This window comes from Stigmatopora argus, chromosome 20, assembly GCF_051989625.1.
Source record: "Stigmatopora argus isolate UIUO_Sarg chromosome 20, RoL_Sarg_1.0, whole genome shotgun sequence".
Taxonomy (NCBI): Eukaryota; Metazoa; Chordata; class Actinopteri; order Syngnathiformes; family Syngnathidae; genus Stigmatopora; species Stigmatopora argus.
In genome coordinates, this window is record NC_135406.1 from 166410 (window position 1) to 185186 (window position 18777).

The 18777-nt window shown below is 58.3% G+C and overlaps 6 protein-coding genes across 12 annotated transcripts; 3 read left to right on the forward strand and 3 right to left on the reverse strand.

Moving 5' to 3' along the window:
* Positions 1-88: 88 nt before the first annotated feature.
* On the forward strand, positions 89-3241 carry LOC144065388 (solute carrier family 2, facilitated glucose transporter member 4-like). Its single transcript, XM_077588146.1, has 11 exons — positions 89-270; positions 744-839; positions 913-1073; positions 1361-1485; positions 1561-1676; positions 1739-1901; positions 1978-2165; positions 2257-2361; positions 2448-2549; positions 2620-2823; positions 2912-3241. Exons 1-11 carry the CDS (start codon positions 238-240, stop codon positions 3104-3106), a joined length of 1488 nt encoding a protein of 495 aa, XP_077444272.1. The 5' UTR covers positions 89-237; the 3' UTR covers positions 3107-3241.
* On the reverse strand, positions 3226-5764 carry LOC144066131 (Y-box-binding protein 2-A-like). The gene is made up of 9 exons (XM_077589478.1): positions 5542-5764; positions 5173-5236; positions 5070-5103; positions 4904-4993; positions 4627-4838; positions 4245-4554; positions 4024-4137; positions 3855-3950; positions 3226-3699 (listed from the first exon to the last, which is right to left on the reverse strand). Exons 1-8 carry the CDS (start codon positions 5636-5638, stop codon positions 3882-3884), a joined length of 990 nt encoding a protein of 329 aa, XP_077445604.1. The 5' UTR covers positions 5639-5764; the 3' UTR covers positions 3226-3699; positions 3855-3881.
* Positions 5765-6147: 383 nt separating this feature from the next.
* On the reverse strand, positions 6148-8512 carry serpine1 (serpin peptidase inhibitor, clade E (nexin, plasminogen activator inhibitor type 1), member 1). Its single transcript, XM_077589624.1, has 8 exons — positions 8369-8512; positions 7749-7993; positions 7455-7679; positions 7166-7360; positions 6895-7093; positions 6718-6818; positions 6547-6633; positions 6148-6456 (listed from the first exon to the last, which is right to left on the reverse strand). Exons 2-8 carry the CDS (start codon positions 7990-7992, stop codon positions 6332-6334), a joined length of 1176 nt encoding a protein of 391 aa, XP_077445750.1. The 5' UTR covers position 7993; positions 8369-8512; the 3' UTR covers positions 6148-6331.
* On the reverse strand, positions 8125-18615 carry ift46 (intraflagellar transport 46 homolog (Chlamydomonas)). 4 transcript variants are annotated; one of them, XM_077589628.1, is made up of 13 exons: positions 18137-18615; positions 17823-17931; positions 14552-14760; positions 13181-14210; positions 12875-13079; positions 12195-12744; positions 10963-11686; positions 10665-10735; positions 10465-10569; positions 10102-10367; positions 9936-10029; positions 9704-9835; positions 8125-9616 (listed from the first exon to the last, which is right to left on the reverse strand). In XM_077589628.1, exons 9-13 carry the CDS (start codon positions 10561-10563, stop codon positions 9269-9271), a joined length of 939 nt encoding a protein of 312 aa, XP_077445754.1. In that variant the 5' UTR covers positions 10564-10569; positions 10665-10735; positions 10963-11686; positions 12195-12744; positions 12875-13079; positions 13181-14210; positions 14552-14760; positions 17823-17931; positions 18137-18615; the 3' UTR covers positions 8125-9268. The 4 variants fall into 4 exon arrangements, with proteins under 4 accessions (XP_077445754.1, XP_077445755.1, XP_077445757.1 ...); XM_077589629.1 differs by lacking the exons at positions 17823-17931; positions 18137-18615 and adding an exon at positions 16634-16886; XM_077589631.1 differs by lacking the exons at positions 17823-17931; positions 18137-18615 and having other exon boundaries at positions 13510-14210; positions 14552-16553.
* LOC144066226 (serrate RNA effector molecule homolog) lies at positions 10892-15661 on the forward strand. Of its 4 annotated transcripts, XM_077589608.1 has the most exons (17): positions 10900-11209; positions 11780-11902; positions 11976-12086; positions 12170-12313; positions 12398-12458; positions 12526-12823; positions 12894-13033; positions 13203-13478; positions 13554-13615; positions 13684-13762; positions 13859-14023; positions 14086-14241; positions 14320-14473; positions 14565-14677; positions 14749-14983; positions 15217-15403; positions 15485-15661. In XM_077589608.1, exons 2-17 carry the CDS (start codon positions 11784-11786, stop codon positions 15558-15560), a joined length of 2376 nt encoding a protein of 791 aa, XP_077445734.1. In that variant the 5' UTR covers positions 10900-11209; positions 11780-11783; the 3' UTR covers positions 15561-15661. The 4 variants fall into 4 exon arrangements, with proteins under 4 accessions (XP_077445731.1, XP_077445733.1, XP_077445732.1 ...); XM_077589607.1 differs by having other exon boundaries at positions 10896-11209; positions 14086-14473; XM_077589606.1 differs by having other exon boundaries at positions 10897-11209; positions 13684-14023.
* Positions 16014-17589, forward strand: gabarapb (GABA(A) receptor-associated protein b). The gene is made up of 4 exons (XM_077589639.1): positions 16014-16253; positions 16779-16857; positions 16941-17059; positions 17138-17589. Exons 1-4 carry the CDS (start codon positions 16164-16166, stop codon positions 17216-17218), a joined length of 369 nt encoding a protein of 122 aa, XP_077445765.1. The 5' UTR covers positions 16014-16163; the 3' UTR covers positions 17219-17589.
* Positions 18616-18777: the final 162 nt, after the last annotated feature.

Here is an 18777-nt window from a genome sequence, read left to right on the forward strand (position 1 = left end):
TTGGCCTGGGCCACGCCCCCACCCGCCCTCAGATCCAGGCACGCACGTGGTGACGCCGGGTGTCACTTTACAGGCTACGCAGTGTCAGCCGGGCTCCGTCAAACGCTGACGGGCGGGCGGGCGGGCGGGACCTTCGTCTTTGCTTTCGGATCGGGACGCTCTCTTTTTAGGAGGGGGGAAGCAGGGTCACCGGTCAGGTTCGCTCGCTCGCCGGGCCGGAGGTCCACGCCAAGAGCCATGCCGGCCGGCTTTCGGCAACTGGGAGGAGAGGTGGGTGCTCTCGCCGTCGACGGACCGACCGCTCCTTCTTTAACCTTGAGGTCACCTCGTCTGGGCGACTTGCCGCGACCGCTCCCTATTGGAGCGTCGGCGGTCAAAGGACATCCGCGGCAGGAAAGTGACATCCGGGCCACGAGGGCGATATTTCTCAATTGGAAATCGTTGCCGCTTTTGGTTCGGAGCCAAACTGATTCCGGACGTATGCACCACGTGAGCCTTCGCGAGCGTGCGTGCGTGACATCACGAGACGTTTGTCGCTGGGCTTTATGGGGGTTTGTGGCCTACGTAAACGTTAGACAAAACAAATCGGGGGAGGGGTTGCGCCCTGGATCCCAAACAAACTCGGGGCAAGTGAGTTGTTATCGGAGAGCCGGGGCAAGCGGGTGCCCATATTGTGGCCGAGCGGGAAGATGCGGGTTCTATTTCCACATATCCGTCAATACTAGTGTCAACTGGTTTGGCAGAGGGTGACCAGATGCCTGGCCCTGTCCGTCTTCACGGCCGTACTGGGATCGCTGGAGTTTGGCTACAACGTCGGCGTCATGAACGCCCCTCAGGAGGTAGGCGGAGCCCTTTCTCTCCTCTCGGCTAAATGGGGCGGCCGAGGCTAAGTCGTCCGGCTACGTCCGGCAGATCATCCAACGGGACTACAACGCTACGTGGGCGGACAGGTACGGGCACGCCATCCCGCCGGGGACACTCACCTCGCTGTGGTCCTTGTCGGTGGCCATCTTCTCCATCGGGGGGATGCTGTCGTCCTTCTGCGTGGCATTCGTTTCCGAGCGGCTGGGCAGGTGAGGACCTCTCGTCCCGTGCCGTCGGGTAGCCGGGCCGAGCCGAGCCGACGTTCCGTTGCCATGCCGCCTTCCTCCTGCAGTGGATCAATATGCTTTTCACAAACACACTTTTCCTTGGAAATAACCCACAAAAAGTTGTAGTCTAGGAGTACTATCGCGCAAAATAGGACATAGCATTACGGCGACTAACACTCACCGAGTCCGGGAAGGCTCAAAGCGGCGCTCGGGGAAAGTCTTTTGGCCGGCGCGTGACGGTCAAGGAGCGCATTGGCGTGGCTTTGCAGGAGAAAGGCCATGCTCCTCAATAACTTGCTGGCCTTCCTGGGCGGGAGCCTGATGGGTCTTTGCAAGCTCTTCCGCTCTTTCGAGATGATGATCCTCGGCCGCTTTGTCATCGGCGCCTACTGCGGTGAGTGCCGTCGCTGCCGCCGCCGCCGCCGCCGCCGCCGATGGAGGGAGCGGCCATTGACCTCGCTCCCCGCAGGCCTGGCGTCCGGCCTGACCCCCATGTACGTGGGGGAGATCGCGCCCACCAGTTTGCGTGGCGCCCTGGGGACACTGCACCAGATGGCCATCGTGACGGGGATCCTCCTGGCGCAGGTCGGTCCCGCCGAACGATCGGGCTTCCGGTTCTCTGGAAAATCACGGCGTCCCCGACGCAGGTCCTGGGCCTGGAGCGCCTCCTGGGGGGCGAGGAGCTGTGGCCGGTGCTGCTGGGCCTGACGGTGGTCCCGGCCGTCCTTCAGATGGCGCTGCTGCCGTTCTGCCCGGAGAGCCCCCGCTTCCTCTACATCGTCCGCGGCGAGGATCGGCGCGCCAAGAGAGGTGGTGCCGGAGCTCCTCCCGCCGCCGGCCTCCCGCGCTCCGGCGCGGCCAAAATAACTGAGGTGGCGTTCCGCAGGGCTGAAGAGGCTGACGGGCCGGCTGGACGTGGACGAGCTCCTGGAGGAGATGAAGGAAGAGAAGCGAAGGATGGACTCGGAGCCCAAAGTGTCCATCCGGGAGCTGTTCCGCTCGCCACTGCACCGCCAGCCGGCGCTGGTTTCCATCCTGCTGCAGTTGTCTCAGCAGCTGTCGGGGATCAACGCGGTGAGTGGGTGGAAGGAAGGAAGGGCGGATTGCTGGATGGATGGACAAACACAGACAGACAGGCTAACAGAGACTCTTCTCCTCCTCTCAGATTTTCTACTACTCTACCAGCATCTTCACCAAGGCGGGCATCCAGAGTCCCGTCTACGCCACCATTGCGGCCGGAGTGGTCAACTGCGCTTTCACCGCGGTTTCGGTCAGTGGCGCCGCAGCACTCGGTCAAAACTCGGAGCCATCGCCGGCCGGCCGCCGGCCTAGCCATTAACCGCGACGTCCGGGCAGCTCTTTTTGGTGGAGAGGGCGGGCCGGAGGACCCTCCACATGCTGGGACTGGGCGGCATGTGCGTCTGCGCCGTGGTCATGACGGTGGCGCTCAGCTTAGTGGTCAGTGCGCCTCTGGGTGGGGCCGGGCGGGAGTTTTTACCTTAAAAGACGGGCACATCTCGCCCGACAGGACGCGGCGCCCGCCGCCAGCTACGTCGCGGTGCTGGCCGTCTTGGGCTTCGTGGCCTTCTTCGAGCTGGGGCCGGGTCCCATTCCCTGGTTCCTGGTGGCCGAGCTCTTCCCGCAGGGTCCCCGGCCGGCCGCCATGGCCGTGGCGGGCTGTTCCAATTGGACGGCCAACTTCGTGGTGGGCATGTGCTTCCAGTACATCGCCGTGAGTGAGCGACCCGGAGAGGAGCCACCCGCCGCGACACCTTCGCCCCTCCGTCCGTCCGTTCCCAGCGCCTTTTTCCCCCTTCCAGGATCTATGCGGGCCCTACGTCTTCTTGATCTTCGCTGCCTTGCTGCTCTTCTTCCTGGTCTACACCTTCTTCCGCGTGCCCGAGACGCGGGGCAAGACCTTCGACCAGATCTCAGCCAACTTTCACCCTGGCTCGGCGGCGGCCGACAAGAGCGCCACCGAAATGGAATATTTGGGAGACGGAGAGGTGAACTGAAAGCCCGAGGAACGCCACCAAACCAACTCCCATTTAAATGCGTCAATGATTTTAGTTGGGGTGGGTGCAACTCCTGCCCCTCCCTTGCCCTCCTCCCATTGTAAATAAAGAGGACAGAATTCTTCCCATTGCAAAGATTTTATTGTCATCATTGTCGATGAAACATTGCACACAACGTCCTCCGTGAACCAAAACCAAAAATATTTGCAAGAAAAGAAAGTCTTTCCAGGGAGAATAGCCCCCCATGGCCCCCCCGGGGTGAGCGCCATTTCTTCTTGGGCAAGAAAGGTTCAGCCGTTAGCACCTCCTGGCCAGCGTCCCCTCTCGGACAAAATTAAAAAGTTAAATAAAAATCAAGGTGCGTTCCTCTGGCAACTGCTGTACTCCATTTCAGGAAGAAAAAAAAAGGAGAATTGGAACCAGCATCTTTCTGTGGGGAGGGGTGGGGCTTTAAAGATGAAAACACACCTCCCCCCACCCCGAGCCGGGGGGTGCCAAGTGAGTCCGAGGGGTGGCACGGCTTCGGGCCGGTTAACGGCGAACGGAGGAGAGACGTGCGTGGTCAAATGTGGCCCGTCCTTCAATCAGTGGACCTTTTAAGAGAACAAAAAAAAGACAAATCTTTGCTCCAATTTGGTTTGACGGCAACAGACTTCAACTTTTTCAGCTTGCTCGGAATGCCAACAGCAATTGATCACAAACCGCTTTTTGTACAACTCTTATCGTTGACCGTGCAAAAGAGACTCACACATGAAGAAGCGTCCGGTGGGAGGAGTCACTCCTTCGGCAACTGGACGCTGGCGGCGGCGGCGGCGGCGGCGGTGGCCTGCGCAATCTCCGCCGTCTTTTTTTCACAGATTAGAGAAAAAACAAATGGTCAAGAACTTTGGCCGGCTGGACGGACTTTGGTGGGTTACCTCTGTCGATGTGGGTGAGCTCTCGACGACCCCCTTGGGGGATTTCACTGTCGGGTCGGCCTCGGATGCCCGAGGGGGGGTGCCGGGTTCGGAGGCGGACTTCTCCAGATCCTTCTGCGCCAGAGCAAATACTTCAATTCCAGGCCCACCCGACCAGAGAGAGCTGGAGAAGGGGGGGGGGGGGGGGGGGGGGTCTGGGAGTCCATCGATCGGAGCCTCACTTTGGAGACGGCAGACTCCGAGTTCCTGGGCCGGCGTCGTGCGGGCGGTCGTCGCTGCCTCTGCTGTTTGGCGGCAGCGTTTTCTGCCGATTCCGCCCGCGTCTCGGGCGCGCCGTCCTCTCGTGGCTCTTCTGGCTTTGGAACGGGCCCCGGACGGAAGGGTCTGAAAGCGCCCGCGCGCCATCCGTCAATGGAGAGTGGGCAAAAAAAAAAGGGAGGCGGGGCTAGACTTGCCGGCGATACGGGCGCCAGAAGCGTCGTCGCGGAGGTCTCTGTGTCGGATCGCTTTCGCCATCTTTCACCTCGCCGGCTTGGTCCTGGAAATTAAAAAATAAAAAACGGGAAATTGTTTCCCAAAAGAACTTTTTTTTCTCAGCGTCACAATCGTACATTTTGCGGCGGCCGCGGCCGGGGAAGCTTCTGGCGCGGCTGGGGGCGTCCCTCTCGGTCGCCCTCGCCGGGCGCCGCGTCTCCGGTCGGCTCGCCGTCGGGCCGCGGGAAGACTCGCTGTCGGAAACGTCGCTTGTTGGGGGCGTAGCGGCTGCCCTTGACGGGCGCCCCGCCGGGGCCCGTGACGTTGGCCGCTTCCGAACCCTAGGAGCGGGCGAGCGGGCCATGGGTGGACGCGTCGACGCGCTAGCCCGGCTCGACTTGCCCACCTTGACCGCTTGGACCACGTCGAACTCCACCGCTTCGCCGTCGCCGACGCTGCGAAGGAACTTCCTGGGGTTGTTTTTCTTGATGGCGGTCTGGTAAGACGAGGAGACGCGGCCGCGGTTTACGGCGAGCCGGCGACAAGGAGCGGGCCATTTCTTGCTTTCTTACCTGATGTACAAACACATCTTCCTTGGTGTCGTTCCTGCGGGGAAGGGCAGAGAAAGAAAAGGTGAGGCTGCTCAAAAAGGAACGGAAAGCCAGGCAAACTTACCGGTTGATGAAGCCGTATCCGTTGCGCACGTTGAACCACTTGACTTTGCCTTGCACCAAATTGGCTAAAAGAAAAAGAAGAGGAAGGAGGAGGAGACCAACGTGAAGGAAGGCCGACTGAATGCACGACGGACTGGCCTTGGGCGTCCCGAGGAAGTGTCACGTCAGAGGCCACATTTGAATTTCTTTGGAAACTTTTCGTCGACTGGCGCTTGTTCGATCGCGCAAATCAAAAGAGTTGAAATAGAGCGCCGGAAGAGAAAGAAAAGGAGAGAAGAGCAGAGGAGAGGAGAGGAGAGGCGTTCTTTCGCTCTCTTGCTCTCTCTCGCCCAGCCGTCCTTGATTAGGCAATTAAGATTGAGACGCTAACCTAAAACTTTCCTCTCGACGAGTGGCTTGTCTTCCACGGGTTCGGAAGGCGGCGTGCTGTAGCTCTCGGCTTCGGCTTCGGCATCGGCTTCGGGCATGATGGTGGACTGGCGGACTGGTGGAATGGCCGTCTGGCAGACTGGCTAGATGGACGATGGCTTGATTGGCACTCGGTCACTTTCCTTTCGAAGGTACTTGTGGCAACGGGCGGCCACCTGCTCTGCTCAGGTTTTTATGCAGCGCGCGGGGCGCGGACGCCCAGCGAAAGTCGCCACCCGATTGGCGGAGCCGACGCAGGGGGCGGGCCGATAACGCTGAAGCGCTTTCAAGGCCAGGAGAGAAGGCTCGCCCGACAATAGAGGGCGCTAGTGTGTGCCCGAGCACCAGGCTCGGCGCCTCCTGCTTCGATACCCAACGAAGAAGACCATCACCATCCCAAAAATCAAAAGACGCAGAAAACTGGAGTTATTCTCCAATTTGAGCTTTCGTTCTCGCAAAGATCCCACGTTTTCGTCACCAAACAGGAACTTTTTTTTCTCTTTCTGTTCTGTTCTCACCCTCGCACGTTGAAAAACAAAAAAACAACAACAGAAATGACCAGTCCACATCACCATAAACATCTTTTTAATAAATACAACATAAATACAGCGTGGGTAGAAAAGGGAAGTGCCTGAGTTTTGTCTCCTCCACCCAGTCCCGATGTCACGTGGCAGGATCTGGCAGTAGTCGGGGGAGCGCCGTGGAAGTCGTCTCGGTGAGCGACTTGGCCGGCCGACCGGCCGGCCGGTGGTCTAGGTGGGATGATTGAACTGGCCCATGAACAAAATGGCCCCCGTGGGTTTGTGCTGGACGAAGAAGAGAAAAGGGCCATCCAGGGTCAGCTCCTCCACGGCCATCCGGGAGTACGTGATGGCGGCTGAAAAGACACGGGGGCCGTCAGGGTCCGCGTCGGCCATTTTGCTTTGTCTCCCGCCGCATTTTATTGTCACGGCGGCCGGCCAATTACCCGTCGCCGCCGCTCCCTCGGTCCCCCGCTCGTCCACCTCAAACTTGACCGTCTGCAGGACGTCGGACACGCAAAGCCTCTCGTGGGCTGACGGGACAAAAAGAAAAGGGCCGTTGGGCTCGCCTCGCGCACCTCCGCCACCGGCGGGCGGTCAGAGACGCTCCCACTCACCAGCGATGCGGCTGAAGTCGGCGGTGGCCACGTTGAAGATATTGGCCAGGCCCGCGTCCGTCAGCGCCGTCTTCAAGCGCAGCTCCGAGTCCACGGCAAACCTGCCACGGCGAGCGGGCCCCTGAGCATTTTGCTTTTCTGCCGGCGGCGGGCGGGTAGGGGGGCACATGCGCTTACCTGGGCACACTCAGCTGTCTGCGCACGCTCCCGAGCCGGGACGTCCACTCGGGCGTCCCTCGGCCGCTCAGGTCGGCGGCCAGCGCGCTCAACGGCGTGTCGGCCTCGAACGGCGACGCCAGGAACATGCTCAGCGTGTCGCCCCGGTACGGCAGCTCTACCACGTCGTAGTCCTCTCCGCCGGCCGTGGAGAATTCCCCTGCGCAGGCCCGGAGCGCCCGTTTCAGACGACGATCGGGTCGGAGAGCCGCCGTTTAGGCCTGCCGCCTACCGTAGTTGAAGCGGCCGGTGAGCGTCATCATGGCGACGGGCGTGGCGCTGCCGTTGGCGCCGCGAAAGAGCCCCCGGTGAGTCAGCCGGGGGTCGAAAGGAACTTTCCACAGGCCCCGGAAGTGGAGGGCGTCCAGGAGCACCAGGCGGGTCTCGTCGCTCAGGGATCCCGGCGCCAGCAACTCGGGAACGGCCCCTGGCAAAAGGCGAGCGGCCGACGTGAGGCGAGGTCAAGTGAGGTGAGTTGAGGCTCAACTCAACTCAGCCCCGGCCGGCGTCGTCGGGCTTACCCGCCGTGTGGTCGGCAACCCAGGCGTTGAGGACCTCGGCCGCCCGCTCGGGCCGGCCAAAGTCCACCTGCAGCGGGTGGCTCCCGAAGGCCCGGGACAGGGCCCGACGGTAGGCCTTTTCCACGCTCATGGTCCTCTCCACCGCCACGGCGCCGGCCGTCCGGAGCGCTTCCTCGGCGCGCAGCTGCCGCCGCATCCGCCGATGCTGGCGAGACGCTCCTCGCTCTGCGTGGAGGAAGCGGGGGGCCCTTGGGGTTAGGGAGAGTCGTCGTGGAGGGGGGACGCTGGTCTCACCTCGCAGGGAAAAACCCATGACCCGCTTCATGGCCTCGTCGGTCGTCCCCGCAGCGCCCAGTTGGGCCATGGACAGGACGGCGGAAAGGCCGTGAGGGGAGAAAACCAGGTTGCGGTCGGCGGAGGCCAAGTGGGCGAAGACCCTGAAGCCCAAGGCGTTGTGTTTGTCGGCCAGGGAGGGCGCCGTCGTCGTCGCCACCCCTCCGCTCACGGCCAGGACCAAGCAAAGGCAGGTGCAAAACATCCTGCCAAAAGACGACCGTCAGCGAGATCGCCGAGCCCTTCCCAGAAAGTTATCGCCTGGCGACCTCTCGGGGGCTAACGTGACGCGAGCGCCCGTCGGGTCAGGCGGCAGCTTTCAAAAATTGGACCCAAGCGGGGGTGTTTTTTTATTCGTGTCCTTGATTTCGCCTTGAGTCACATTGTATTCATACATTGATCGTGACACAAAATACAAGAAATTCAACTTATTAGCATTTTCCCCCGTCCATCATTAACGGGAAATAACCACATAGCAACAAAGCCACCTTATCATAGAAAAACACTTTTCCCCTACAACCTGCTAACCAAACAGACATCAAACCGTTTTTCTAGTCTACCATATGAAAAGGAGTTCTCACCTTGTTTCACTGCAGGCCGCCGTTGGAATGGAAAGTGAGCGACCCGGGAGTTTGCTTTTATAGCCGACGCAAGACGCGGCCGGCCTTTCTCGGGGGCGGGCGGTGGGTGGCGTGGTCCGGCCGGCGGCGTCTGGAAAGCTTTCCTCTGGCTACGCTGACACATCCGCCCGCTCGCTCGCTCACTCACTCGTTCCTCTGTCTGACGGCTGGAAAGTCACGCCGCTCGTAATAATCGTCGTCACGGTTGAAAAAATAAACAAATCACTCCTTTGGTATGTGGGGAAATGACAGTATTACGAAGTGGGACCAAGGCCATCGCGGGAGGGTGTTTTTTTTCCCTTCAATGAAAATTCCATTCCACAGAGGGATTCTCTAAAAGCAAACACAGATGACTTTAGTTCCAAGACAAAGATGATTCATGGGAGGAGGGGGAAACAAATTTTCTATTTTAGGGTACGTTGTTTCGCAATTCCCATGGAATACTCCTGTGAGTGAGAAACCATGGCTAAGCCTTTAACAATTTACAGTGGATAGTCATGGCTTGGAAGGTGACGCAGTCAAAGAACATCTTAGCAAGGTAAGAGGAGCAAGCATTCCTTATGGCGCCACTCATTGCTCCGTTGCTCCAAAATAGGAAGCCACCCACTGTTTTCCAGAAGCCAAAGATTTGCCCCAAAGGGATGCTTTCTTATCTGACGGCCAGACGTTCAGGCGCCGCGCCATATACGGGGAAAGGGGAAGTTGGGACCACGGCGTCCAGAAGAGAAGACGACGTTATGAGCGGTGCCACTTTGACGCAGGTCGAGGGTGGGAAGGGGGGGGGTATGTCGCACTGAAAGGCGACGTTTCGGCGAGCGGAGGCAGGCCCCGCCCCTTCCCGGCCAAAGCGCGGCCGGCTCCTCAGGTGCGCGCAAAGTGCTGCGAGTCGCGGAACTCCAGGAAGAGACTGAAGAGCAAGTGCAGCGCTTGGATGCGGCTGGCGTAGACGGGGACGTCCAGCAGGGCGCAGACGATGTCGCAGTACTGCGGCAGGCCGCAGGAGAGGCGGGCGGGGGGCAGGCGGACGCCCGCCAGGCTCTCCTCCACCTCGGGCGGCCACTCCTGCATGAGGGCGTCGATGTCGGGCATGGCGCGGGCGTACTGCACGCTGGCCGCCGCCTTGGAGCGGTGCAGGGCGCCGATGCTCTCCACCCAGCTGTCCACGGCGCGGGGGTTGGACTGGGGACTGGAGACGCTGGTCACCTTTAGCTAGCGAGTGGCGGGAGGGTGCGAAAGTCCAGTCAAGCTGGGACTGTGCAAAAGTCACCACCCCCCCTTTTCTTTTCCTTTCCATACCTCGCTGGTGGCGTGCTGCTTGGTCTCCTCGGAAAACCACAGCGACAGGAGCGTCGGGTCCGACTGCTTGATGCTGGGCTCGTCCAAAACCAGAAGGCCCAGCCCGTCCGCTTTGCCGTCCGGCCTCGGAACCTGCCGGGTAGACAGATTTTTGTCTTAAAGGAGGGCGGAAGGTGAGGTAGGGAGTGAGTTAGTGAGGATTGGGGGAGGGCTTGGGGGAAGGAGAAGCCACCTTGAGGAAGGCGTCGATGTCGCCCACGGCAGGGATCAATTGCGGGATGAAGGGTCTCAGACTGTATTCCAGCTCAATGGCCTCGGGGCGGTACCTGGCAGAGGGCGCCGCCGCCCCGGGTCAGTCGGCGCCGGGCCGTCGCCGTCGGCCGTGGCGTGGGACTCACCGTGCGATGTACTGAAATAGCTCCTTGATCTCGCCGGCCACCGGCAGGTCGGCGTAGTCGGCCGGGTCGTACGCCCCCTCGGGATCCTTCTCCGACTCGTCCTCGTCGTCGTCCTCCTCCTCCTCCTCCTCCAAATCGTCCGAGTCTTCCTCATCGTTCTCCTCGTCCTGGCGCGCCGCCGCGGGGTCTCGGGCCCCGGCGGGCTCGCGCTCTTCGTCCATCTCGTCGCTGCTGCTCTGGCCCCTGGCGTCGCGCCCGCGCTCGGCCTGCCAAACAGCGGAAGTGTGGGGCGAGCCAAAGGGGTGCCGGGGGTGCCGGGGGTGCCGGAGCTGCCCGAGCCGCCAGTGCCACCACCTTCCTCACCTGACCGCCGCGGACGCTGCTCTCCTCCGCCGAGTCGCTGACGTCCACGCTCTCGTCGAACGGTTGGTTCTTCAAGAGTCGGCGGTCGGCTCGCTCCATCCGCAACTTAGGCAAAGGCAAATTGTTCATGAACGGAACGTCAGTGGACGCGCTTCGGTACTACATGGTGCGCTGGAAATGGCTAGTGCCGCTTGTCATACCTGGCTTACACGCTAACGTTAGCTTGTGTTTCTTTTCGGTGGCGTGTGTCCTTTCAACCGCCTCCGCGTGGCTTCAATGTAAAAAGAAAGGGAAAAGCACGTCCGTCTACATGAAGCGTGGCGTGCCACCAAAGTAGGAGCGCGGACGCCGCCGTAGCCTAGCAACCGACGACGCCATGTTGTTGTCGCCCAGACTGACGCCTAAGGCTCGTCTTTTGCTGGATTTTTTTCCAAGACGGCAGCGCAGAGTTCTACAATTCGCTCGCCAGTCACATAAGCTATCGACTCCTAGTCATACCTGCGGGAGAAAACGAGCCAGCACCCCTCCACCACCAAAAACTAGCTTCCTTTGTAATCGTTGGCGATGGACAAAAACAGAAAAAAACAAAAAAAATACCCTCGTCTTTTCTTCTTCCGGGACACTAGAGGGCAACTTTAGCCCGGAAAGGGTGTCATGATTGGTCGCCTTGGCGGCGGGAGCGTTGTGTGCGCGAGCGGCTCTCCTTTTGCTTTGCTTTTTGCTTTCCCTTCCCGAACGTTTCCAGGTAGCTTTTACTCCACACCGAGAAAAATAGGAGGCCAAATTGTGCTCCATAGGCTCTCGAGCCACCATCTTAAGAATGCAGCTAAGTGGCCAAGCTTCAGCTAACGTCAAGCTAGCATTAGCAGTTAGCAGCCACTCATGGGAACTTCGTAATAGCGCAGTAGTACAATAGAAAGAAGTTGCTCTTAATAGCGCTGTAGTACAATAGCTCCGACTTCGTTACACTCTATAATTAACGTCATTTGGCTCGCCAATAACTGGCATAGCCATCATTGCTGTAGCTTCAAATGTCTTGTTACATAGTTGTAACAACCTACGTATTGAGACACAAGTACGGGCGCAGATGTAATACTGAACTTTTTATTCTGCCGTCAAATTGCTCGTGAATCATTCGATTCGATTAGGTTAAACTGTATTCATCCGTTGGGATAACAATCATTTGTGTAGCTCCAAATGTTTTGATCCATCTTGTAACAACCTGCGTATAAATGACACACACATGTCAAAGTGCAAGCAAGCCTACGAAGACCTCATCCGAGACCCTAAAAAGTGCTTGTGTGTGTGTCGCCAGAGTCATGGGGGACAGCGACGACGAGTTTGACAGGAGGCGGCGGGATAAATTCCGCAGGGAGCGGAGCGACATGGAGCGCTCCCGAGAACGAGAAGAGAGGCGGCGGGACGATTGGCCGGAAAGGTAAAGGCGCCATTATATTAAAAAAAAAGACAGATAAAGATGGCCACCATTAAACGTTAACGTTCACACCCAGGGATTGGGATCGCGGCAGAGAGAGGAGGCGGGACTACGAGCGCGGCCGCAGAGAGAGGTTCTCGCCGCCCAGGCACATGAGCCCCCAGCACAAGCGCATGAGGAGAGACTGGTGAGCGTCCGCTCCCCCGCATTTCCACGACTCACCTTGCCCCCGGTTTCCCCGACTCACCCCCCCCCCCCCGCTTGGCGCAGGGACGACCATCGCGGCGAGCCTTACCGCTTCGAGCAGCCCTTTGGAGGAGGCGCGGCTTTGTTCCCCAGGGTGGGCCCTCAGGGTTGGCCCCCAGACATCCCTCAGCTCCCGATGCATCCCGGAGCTCACCCGCTGCAGGGCAGGTACGTGCTACGGGCTGGCAAAAGACTCGCCAAGACTGGGCTGGGGTTTGCAGGCAGTCATTCCATCCGCTCACCTTCCTTCAGGTTAGCGTTGGCCGATCCCGACCTGCCGCCTCCCGGACCCCCGACCATGCGGAGCTTCAAGGTGAGTGCACTAAACGGAAGCAAAAACAAAAGCCAGACAGAAGCCAACCTGGAGAGCGCCTCGACAGGACTTCCTGCTGAACACGGAGGACAGCGTGGACGAGACGGAGGCCGTCAAGCGCTACAATCAGTACAAAGTGGACTTCCGGCGCCAGCGGCTGCAGGACTTTTTCGTCCAGCACAAGGAGCAGGAGTGGTTCCGCTCCAAGTACCACCCTGACGACATCGCGGCCAGGAAGGCCGAGTCCATGGCCGCCTTCAGACGCCGCCTGGGTGTCTTCCTCTTCCTGTGGGACAACAAGTGGCTGGACGACGTGGCGCTGGACACGGAGTACACCGCCGCCATCATCAAAGTGCTGGATGCGGGTCAGCGGGAGTCGGGCGACTGGACGCGACGATGCGCCGACGCGCGCTCACCTGACCTTGTCGTCCGCAGCCGTCATCAAGATGGAGGGAGGTACCGACTTGGATCTGAAGGTGCTGGAGCCCGGCAAGGAGAACGTCGACGGGGGCCAGTCGGCGCCAGGTCCCGGCGAGGAAGCGGCCGCGGGAGAGGCGGGCGGCGCCCGGGGCAAGGCGAGTGTCCGCCGGCCGGCGCGAGGGCGGGCCCATCCAAAGCGTTCTGCAAAAGAGGACGGCTTTGGAGACGACGCAGACGCTTGTTGAGGATACCCAATGAAAAATTGGTTTCGGGCTCAAATGTTAGTTCCCATAGCACTCAACTTGGCGTGCTCTTTCGTCGCAGAAGGGAGAGCGGAACGGGGATGATGAAGAGGAAGAGGAGGAGGAGGAACAGGAGGAGGAAGACGAGGAGGAGGAGAAGGAAGAGGAGCCCGAGAAAGGCAGGAAGAGGAAGCGCAGCATGTCGGCCGACAGCGGCGAAGGCTCCGCCTCCGACTCGTCGCAGTCCGACAGCGAGAAAGAGCCCGCGTCGCTGGCCAGGCCTCGCCCACTGCACCTCACCACCTCGCTCTTCATCAGAAGCGTCCCGCCCGACGCGTCCAAAGAGGAGATAGCCGCGGTGAGCGAGCGGTCCAATGAACGTGTGGTACCTGCCCACGCCGCCACCGCACGCTCTCATCCTCTTTGTTTCCAGTTGTGTCGCAGGTATCCTGGCTTCCTGCGCGTGGCGCTGTCAGACCCTCAGCCGGATCGGGGGTGAGTAAAAAAGGGCGCGGGCGACGGACCGAGGGACCGACGGGCAACGGGTTGCAAACGTGCGTCAGGTTCTTCCGGCGGTGCTGGCTGACCTTCGATCGCGCCGTCAACATCAAGGAGACCTGCTGGAACCTGCAGAATATTCGGGTAACTGGTCTTTCTGATGCCACGGCACGGCGCCCCACGCCGTCTGGGAGCGACCGGTCCCGACTAGTGCCGACTCGCGCCCTCTCGTCCACGCAGCTCAGGGACTGTGAACTGGCTCCGGTGGTCAACCGCGATCTGTGCCGGCGCGTCCGCAGCGTCAACGGGCTGACGCAGCATAAGCCCGTGGCCAGGAACGACGTGCGGCTGGCCGCCAGGCTGGTGCACGCGCTGGACCAGAGGGCGGAGCTCTGGCAGGAACAGGTGAGGCTCGGTCCCGGTCCCGGTCCGGTTCCGAACCCACGCGCCCACACCCTGTGCCGCAGACGGAGAGCAACCCCGTCTTGAAGAACATCACCGATTACCTGATCGAGGAGGTGAGCGCGGAGGAGGAGGAGTTGACGGGCTGCGACGCGGGCGACGCCAAAGAGGCCGCCGTGTCTTCCGAGGCCTGCGTGGAGACGGACAAGAGCATGTTAAAGGTGGGTCTGGCTTTATTTTGCCGCGGCCTCGCAATGCACTGCGCCTGTTTGTATGTGTGCGCGTTTGGGCGGGCGCAGGTTCTGGACACGCTGCTGCTCTACCTGCGCGTGGTCCATTCCTTGGACTACTACAACTTCTGCCAGTACCCGGCCGAGGACCACATGCCCCATCGCTGTGGGCTGATCCACGTGCGCGGATCGCCGCCCGTGGCCAAGATCACCGCCACCGAAGGTACGGACGCCAACCGCTCGACGGCGTCGTTAAGTAGTCTGACGGCGTAGTTAAGTAGTATAACGGCGACGTACTCACGTCCGTCCGCCAGTCGGCGAACACCTGAAGATGTGCGAGGAGCGCCTGAGTCCGCTGCTGAGTCCGCCAGAAGCGGTGAGCACGGATGACGCGGCGCGCCTGGGAAAGAAGGACCCGGAACAGGAAGTGAGGCAGCCAACCGTGAGGGAGCCGGCCGTCTTCCGCCCGCTCAAACCGTGACGTGGACGTTCTCGCAGGTGGAAAAGTTCCTGGTGGCCAACACACAAGAGCTCAGCAAGGACAAGTGGCTGTGTCCTCTGAGCGGCAAGAAGTTTAAGGCGCCGGAGTTCGTTCGCAAGCACATCCTCAACAAACACGGCGACAAGGTGGAAGGCGTCAGGCAGGAAGTGGAGTACTTTAACAACTACCTGATGGACGCCAAGAGACCGGCGCTGCCCGAGAGCAAGCCGGCGCCCCCTAACCCGGCTCCAGGTAAGGCCACCTGGAGCTAGTTCCTGGCCGGCCGACCTGCCGCTAGCAGCTAACCGGCCCGCCTGGCGCTAGCAGCTAGCTCCTGGCCCGCCGACCTGCCACTAACTACTAGCCAGCCCGGCTGGCGCTAGCAGCTAGCTCCTCGCCGGCCGGCCGACGTGGAACTGGCTCCTGGCCCCCTAGTCCCGCTAAATCCTCGGACGCTCTTGACTCCGGTTTTGCATGGGTTCTAGTCGCCACGGCCGGGTTTCCCGCTCAGTCGCCCCAACAGCAGAGCCTTCTGGGATACCCGCCCGGCGTCAGGCCTCTTCTGCCCGGCTTCGCCGGCGCCCCGCCTTACCCCGCTGCCAACCAGTTCGGGGCCGGCCGCGGTCACTACGACAACTTCAGGGGCTTCCCGGGGAAACAGCCCGTCAACAGGTGAGCGCAAAGCAAAGGATCGCGGCGAAGGCCCGACTGGGCGCCCGCCCGCTGAGCTGATTTCACCGCCTCTGCACGCAGGGGCACCCGAGGGGATCCGCGCTCCATCATCGAGTACAGAGACCTGGACGCTCCAGATGACCTGGACTTCTTCTAAACGACCTTCTTTTTAGCCAGGCCAGATTGTATTTGTTTTCAACCGTAGGATTAAGTGTACTTTTTACAATCCACGATGTCGCAATAAAGTAGTCCAATACAGTTTTGTGTTTGGGTGAATTGGCCGCAAATGTTTGGTATTTTTGGGAGCGAGCGCAACGATTCGTGTGGAAAGCGGAAATCCGACGAGCCGCAGTGTCATGTGACAAGGGCAAAGAGCGAATCACGACTCGGTGTCGACGTCGTCTGGCGCAGCGGCTGATCAAAATAAAGTAGTCCCCGACTAGTTGCCCCATTAAATACGCGCGCGCACGAGCACACTGGTCTTGTCGTGCCATGTCGCCATTCCGAAAAAGGGTGTATATATATATAGTGCTCCACTATGCCGAACTCGATGGCATCATATGTCGATGTTGTTCTTACGCGGATATAGCGCCCTTACGTCACGTTGTTATTGTATATCCCTCCGCCGGCCCCGGCTACCCCACTAGCATCGTTTGTTGTTGTCGTGCGCGGTTTGTCAGCGATTTTCGATCTCCCCAACTGCGAGGAGAGCGAGCGAGCAAGCGAGCGAGTGACTTGCCGTCCATCATCTCTCTTAAAGATGAAGTTTCAGTACAAAGAAGAGCACCCCTTTGAAAAAAGGCGGTCCGAGGGCGAGAAGATCCGAAAGAAGTATCCGGACAGGGTTCCCGTGAGTAGTGCGCTAGCGTTCGAGGCTAACAGTAGGAGAAGCCTGACTAGCTTGACTAGCCTGAGTCGTGGCGACGCGGTGTTGTCTTGGCCCAAATCAATCGAGGGATCTATGCGGTGTTTGGCGAGATAAATGCGGACGAATACCATCGGCTAGGGCCCCATCTTGAATCGCGACGAACGCCAAATAATAATAATAATAATAAATAAATCAATACATTTTTTTTTTTAAAAAGGGTGAGTGCTCAGAAAGAGACCTAGCTAACGTCGTAGTCTCAAAGTTTCCGCATTTGACAGACATCAATAATTTCATCATGCGCAGCCCTGGTCAATTTAGGACACGTTCGAAAATCAAAGGCAAATGAGGTGGGGTTCGCTTACTAGTAGCCCGGCGACGTCAGAAAGGAAATTGACATTGACGGCGACGGACGTCTGCCAGTCCTGATGGGACGGACAGACGGACGGACGTCCGTCGCCGTCAAAAGTCGTAGGGAACGTTGACGTCCTCTGTGTCTCCCCTGGCCAGGTGATCGTGGAGAAAGCTCCCAAAGCCAGGATAGGCGATCTGGACAAGAAGAAGTATCTCGTTCCTTCCGACCTGACGGGTGAGCCGCTCTGCCTGACTTTCACCGAGCGTTACCTAAGCGTAACCCGGTCACTAACTAACGACTCTTTTTTTTCTTCGCAGTGGGCCAGTTTTATTTCCTCATCCGAAAAAGAATCCACTTGCGAGCCGAGGACGCGCTTTTCTTCTTTGTCAACAACGTCATTCCGCCCACTTCGGCAACCATGGGACTCTTGTACCAGGTGAGGTCGGGGGCTACGCTGTGCAGATTTCCCACCAGTTGCTATAATTGTTTGTTTTTTTATGGTCGTCGATTTTAGGAACACCACGAAGAGGATTTCTTTCTCTACATTGCCTACAGCGACGAGAGTGTGTACGGAAGCAGCCACAGGAATATGTGATCTCTCCCTCGCCCCCCGGCCTCTCGCCCCCCGGCCTCTCGCCCCCTCGCCACACGCGCCCTTCCATCTATTGGGAATATTTAATCTCGCTCAGCGCTTTGGAGTTCACCGAGCAAAATGGCGTCAGATACACGTTCATCTGTGTTAGCCTCACCTCGTACCCATTTCTTATCTCCCCTCTGCTATGGAACTATTATATTGACAAAGTCATTGTGATTATTGTTCATTTTAGATGGCTTTATTTTCCGTATTGTGGAGCTGAGTGCAATTGTTTTTGTTTTTGTTTTTTTAACTCTTTAGAGCTGCATTACTGGCGCTTTCTCTTCACTTGTGAGCAACAATTGATAAAACGTGATGGGAAAAAAAAACTACGTCTCTTGTCTTGTGTATTGTCTGTCTTCAATTTCAAACGAGGGCGAGATTTCTTTCATTGTCTATGATTGTTTTTTTCGATGATGAAACAATTACTGGTAATGGTAAGTCGCTTTTCGGAAGCCCATAATTGTTAACCTTTTTTGATACGAAAATATGCTAATTAAAAGGAATCTGTCGCCTACGAGACATTTTCGCAACAAGAAAAATAATTTTAAAGCAACGTACTTACGTTTTCCTCCAAACTCTGACGTCGTTGACGAAGACTCGCCTTCCCAGAAGTGTACGATGAGCATCGTCGTCACCGTTTTCCAGTCGGGCTTGAATTTCAATATTGAAATCTGTGAGAAATAATTTGACTCAGGATATTGCTTTTTAATGATGAAACAAGAATTGGTGATAATACTAGGTTTTTTTTTGCCTGGGGGCAATTTGTAGCACAAATGTGTCAATGTATTTTAAAAAACAAGAAATGGATATAAAAATGTTCAAACAATCGGTGGCCTAGGAGACAGCCAAAAGCAAATATTACAGTTGGACACTTACGTTTTCCTCCAAACGCCGACGTCCGCGAAGAAAACTCCGTTTCCCAGAGTGCACCGCACCGGGCAGCATAAGTGCACGATCACCACCGTCACTGTATATAGTCGGGATCCACATTGGGCTTCTTTTGTGGGTTTTTTCCTGTCAAAGAAAGTCAGTAAGGCATCGCGGCAGACAGTCGCCAACCGCCAATCGCCCAGTAGACGCCCCTTGAAAAGTAAGAGGCCAAGCCGAGACTTTTTCTTCTCTTATTGTGCGTCGCCGCTAGCTAGCGCGCTAGTTGCTAAAGGAGGCCAACCAAGTGCATTTGGGAAGCTAGCGCATCATTGCAAGGTCGGAGTCAAGCGCATCATTAGAAGCTCGGAGTCAAGAGTTTCGATGCGTCCGTCCGGCGGCTTTGGCTTTTGTTTTTGTTTGCAATCTACACACACGCGCGCGTAACCACAACAACAAGACGCTTGCCCAATGAATGTTCCGTGTCGGTCTGGCGACTAGGCCCGTGAACGCATCATTTCAATAACGGTGGAGTGAAATACTTTTGTCCAACGGCGATCACCACAGAGACAGAGAGGAATTTTAAAATGATCCGAATAGCTTTTTTAAAAAAATAAATAAATGCGTAGAACAATGTAATGATTTACAAA

Coding starts and splice junctions, on each gene's coding strand:
- LOC144066131 (XM_077589478.1), bottom strand. CDS start 5,638: ATGCCCGAAGCCGATGCCGAAGCCGAAGCCGAGAGCTACAGCACGCCG. Junction 4,839..4,903: donor ACGTGGTCCAAGCGGTCAAG/GTGGGCAAGTCG, acceptor GCCCGCTCCTAG/GGTTCGGAAGCGGCCAACGT. Junction 4,555..4,626: donor CCGCCGCAAAATGTACGATT/GTGACGCTGAGA, acceptor TCCAGGACCAAG/CCGGCGAGGTGAAAGATGGC.
- ift46 (XM_077589628.1), bottom strand. CDS start 10,563: ATGGAGCGAGCCGACCGCCGACTCTTGAAGAACCAACCGTTCGACGAG. Junction 10,030..10,101: donor CTATTTCAGTACATCGCACG/GTGAGTCCCACG, acceptor GCCCTCTGCCAG/GTACCGCCCCGAGGCCATTG. Junction 9,617..9,703: donor AGCAGCACGCCACCAGCGAG/GTATGGAAAGGA, acceptor GCCACTCGCTAG/CTAAAGGTGACCAGCGTCTC.
- LOC144065388 (XM_077588146.1), top strand. CDS start 238: ATGCCGGCCGGCTTTCGGCAACTGGGAGGAGAG. Junction 1,677..1,738: donor CGGGGATCCTCCTGGCGCAG/GTCGGTCCCGCC, acceptor TCCCCGACGCAG/GTCCTGGGCCTGGAGCGCCT. Junction 2,166..2,256: donor AGCTGTCGGGGATCAACGCG/GTGAGTGGGTGG, acceptor TCCTCCTCTCAG/ATTTTCTACTACTCTACCAG.
- gabarapb (XM_077589639.1), top strand. CDS start 16,164: ATGAAGTTTCAGTACAAAGAAGAGCACCCCTTTGAAAAAAGGCGGTCC. Junction 16,254..16,778: donor AGTATCCGGACAGGGTTCCC/GTGAGTAGTGCG, acceptor TCCCCTGGCCAG/GTGATCGTGGAGAAAGCTCC. Junction 17,060..17,137: donor CCATGGGACTCTTGTACCAG/GTGAGGTCGGGG, acceptor CGTCGATTTTAG/GAACACCACGAAGAGGATTT.
- LOC144066226 (XM_077589605.1), top strand. CDS start 11,784: ATGGGGGACAGCGACGACGAGTTTGACAGGAGGCGGCGGGATAAATTC. Junction 13,616..13,683: donor GACCCTCAGCCGGATCGGGG/GTGAGTAAAAAA, acceptor AACGTGCGTCAG/GTTCTTCCGGCGGTGCTGGC. Junction 14,984..15,216: donor GCCCCCTAACCCGGCTCCAG/GTAAGGCCACCT, acceptor CATGGGTTCTAG/TCGCCACGGCCGGGTTTCCC.
- serpine1 (XM_077589624.1), bottom strand. CDS start 7,992: ATGTTTTGCACCTGCCTTTGCTTGGTCCTGGCCGTGAGCGGAGGGGTG. Junction 7,094..7,165: donor CACCGGCCGCTTCAACTACG/GTAGGCGGCAGG, acceptor GGGCCTGCGCAG/GGGAATTCTCCACGGCCGGC. Junction 6,457..6,546: donor CGAGGGAGCGGCGGCGACGG/GTAATTGGCCGG, acceptor GTGTCTTTTCAG/CCGCCATCACGTACTCCCGG.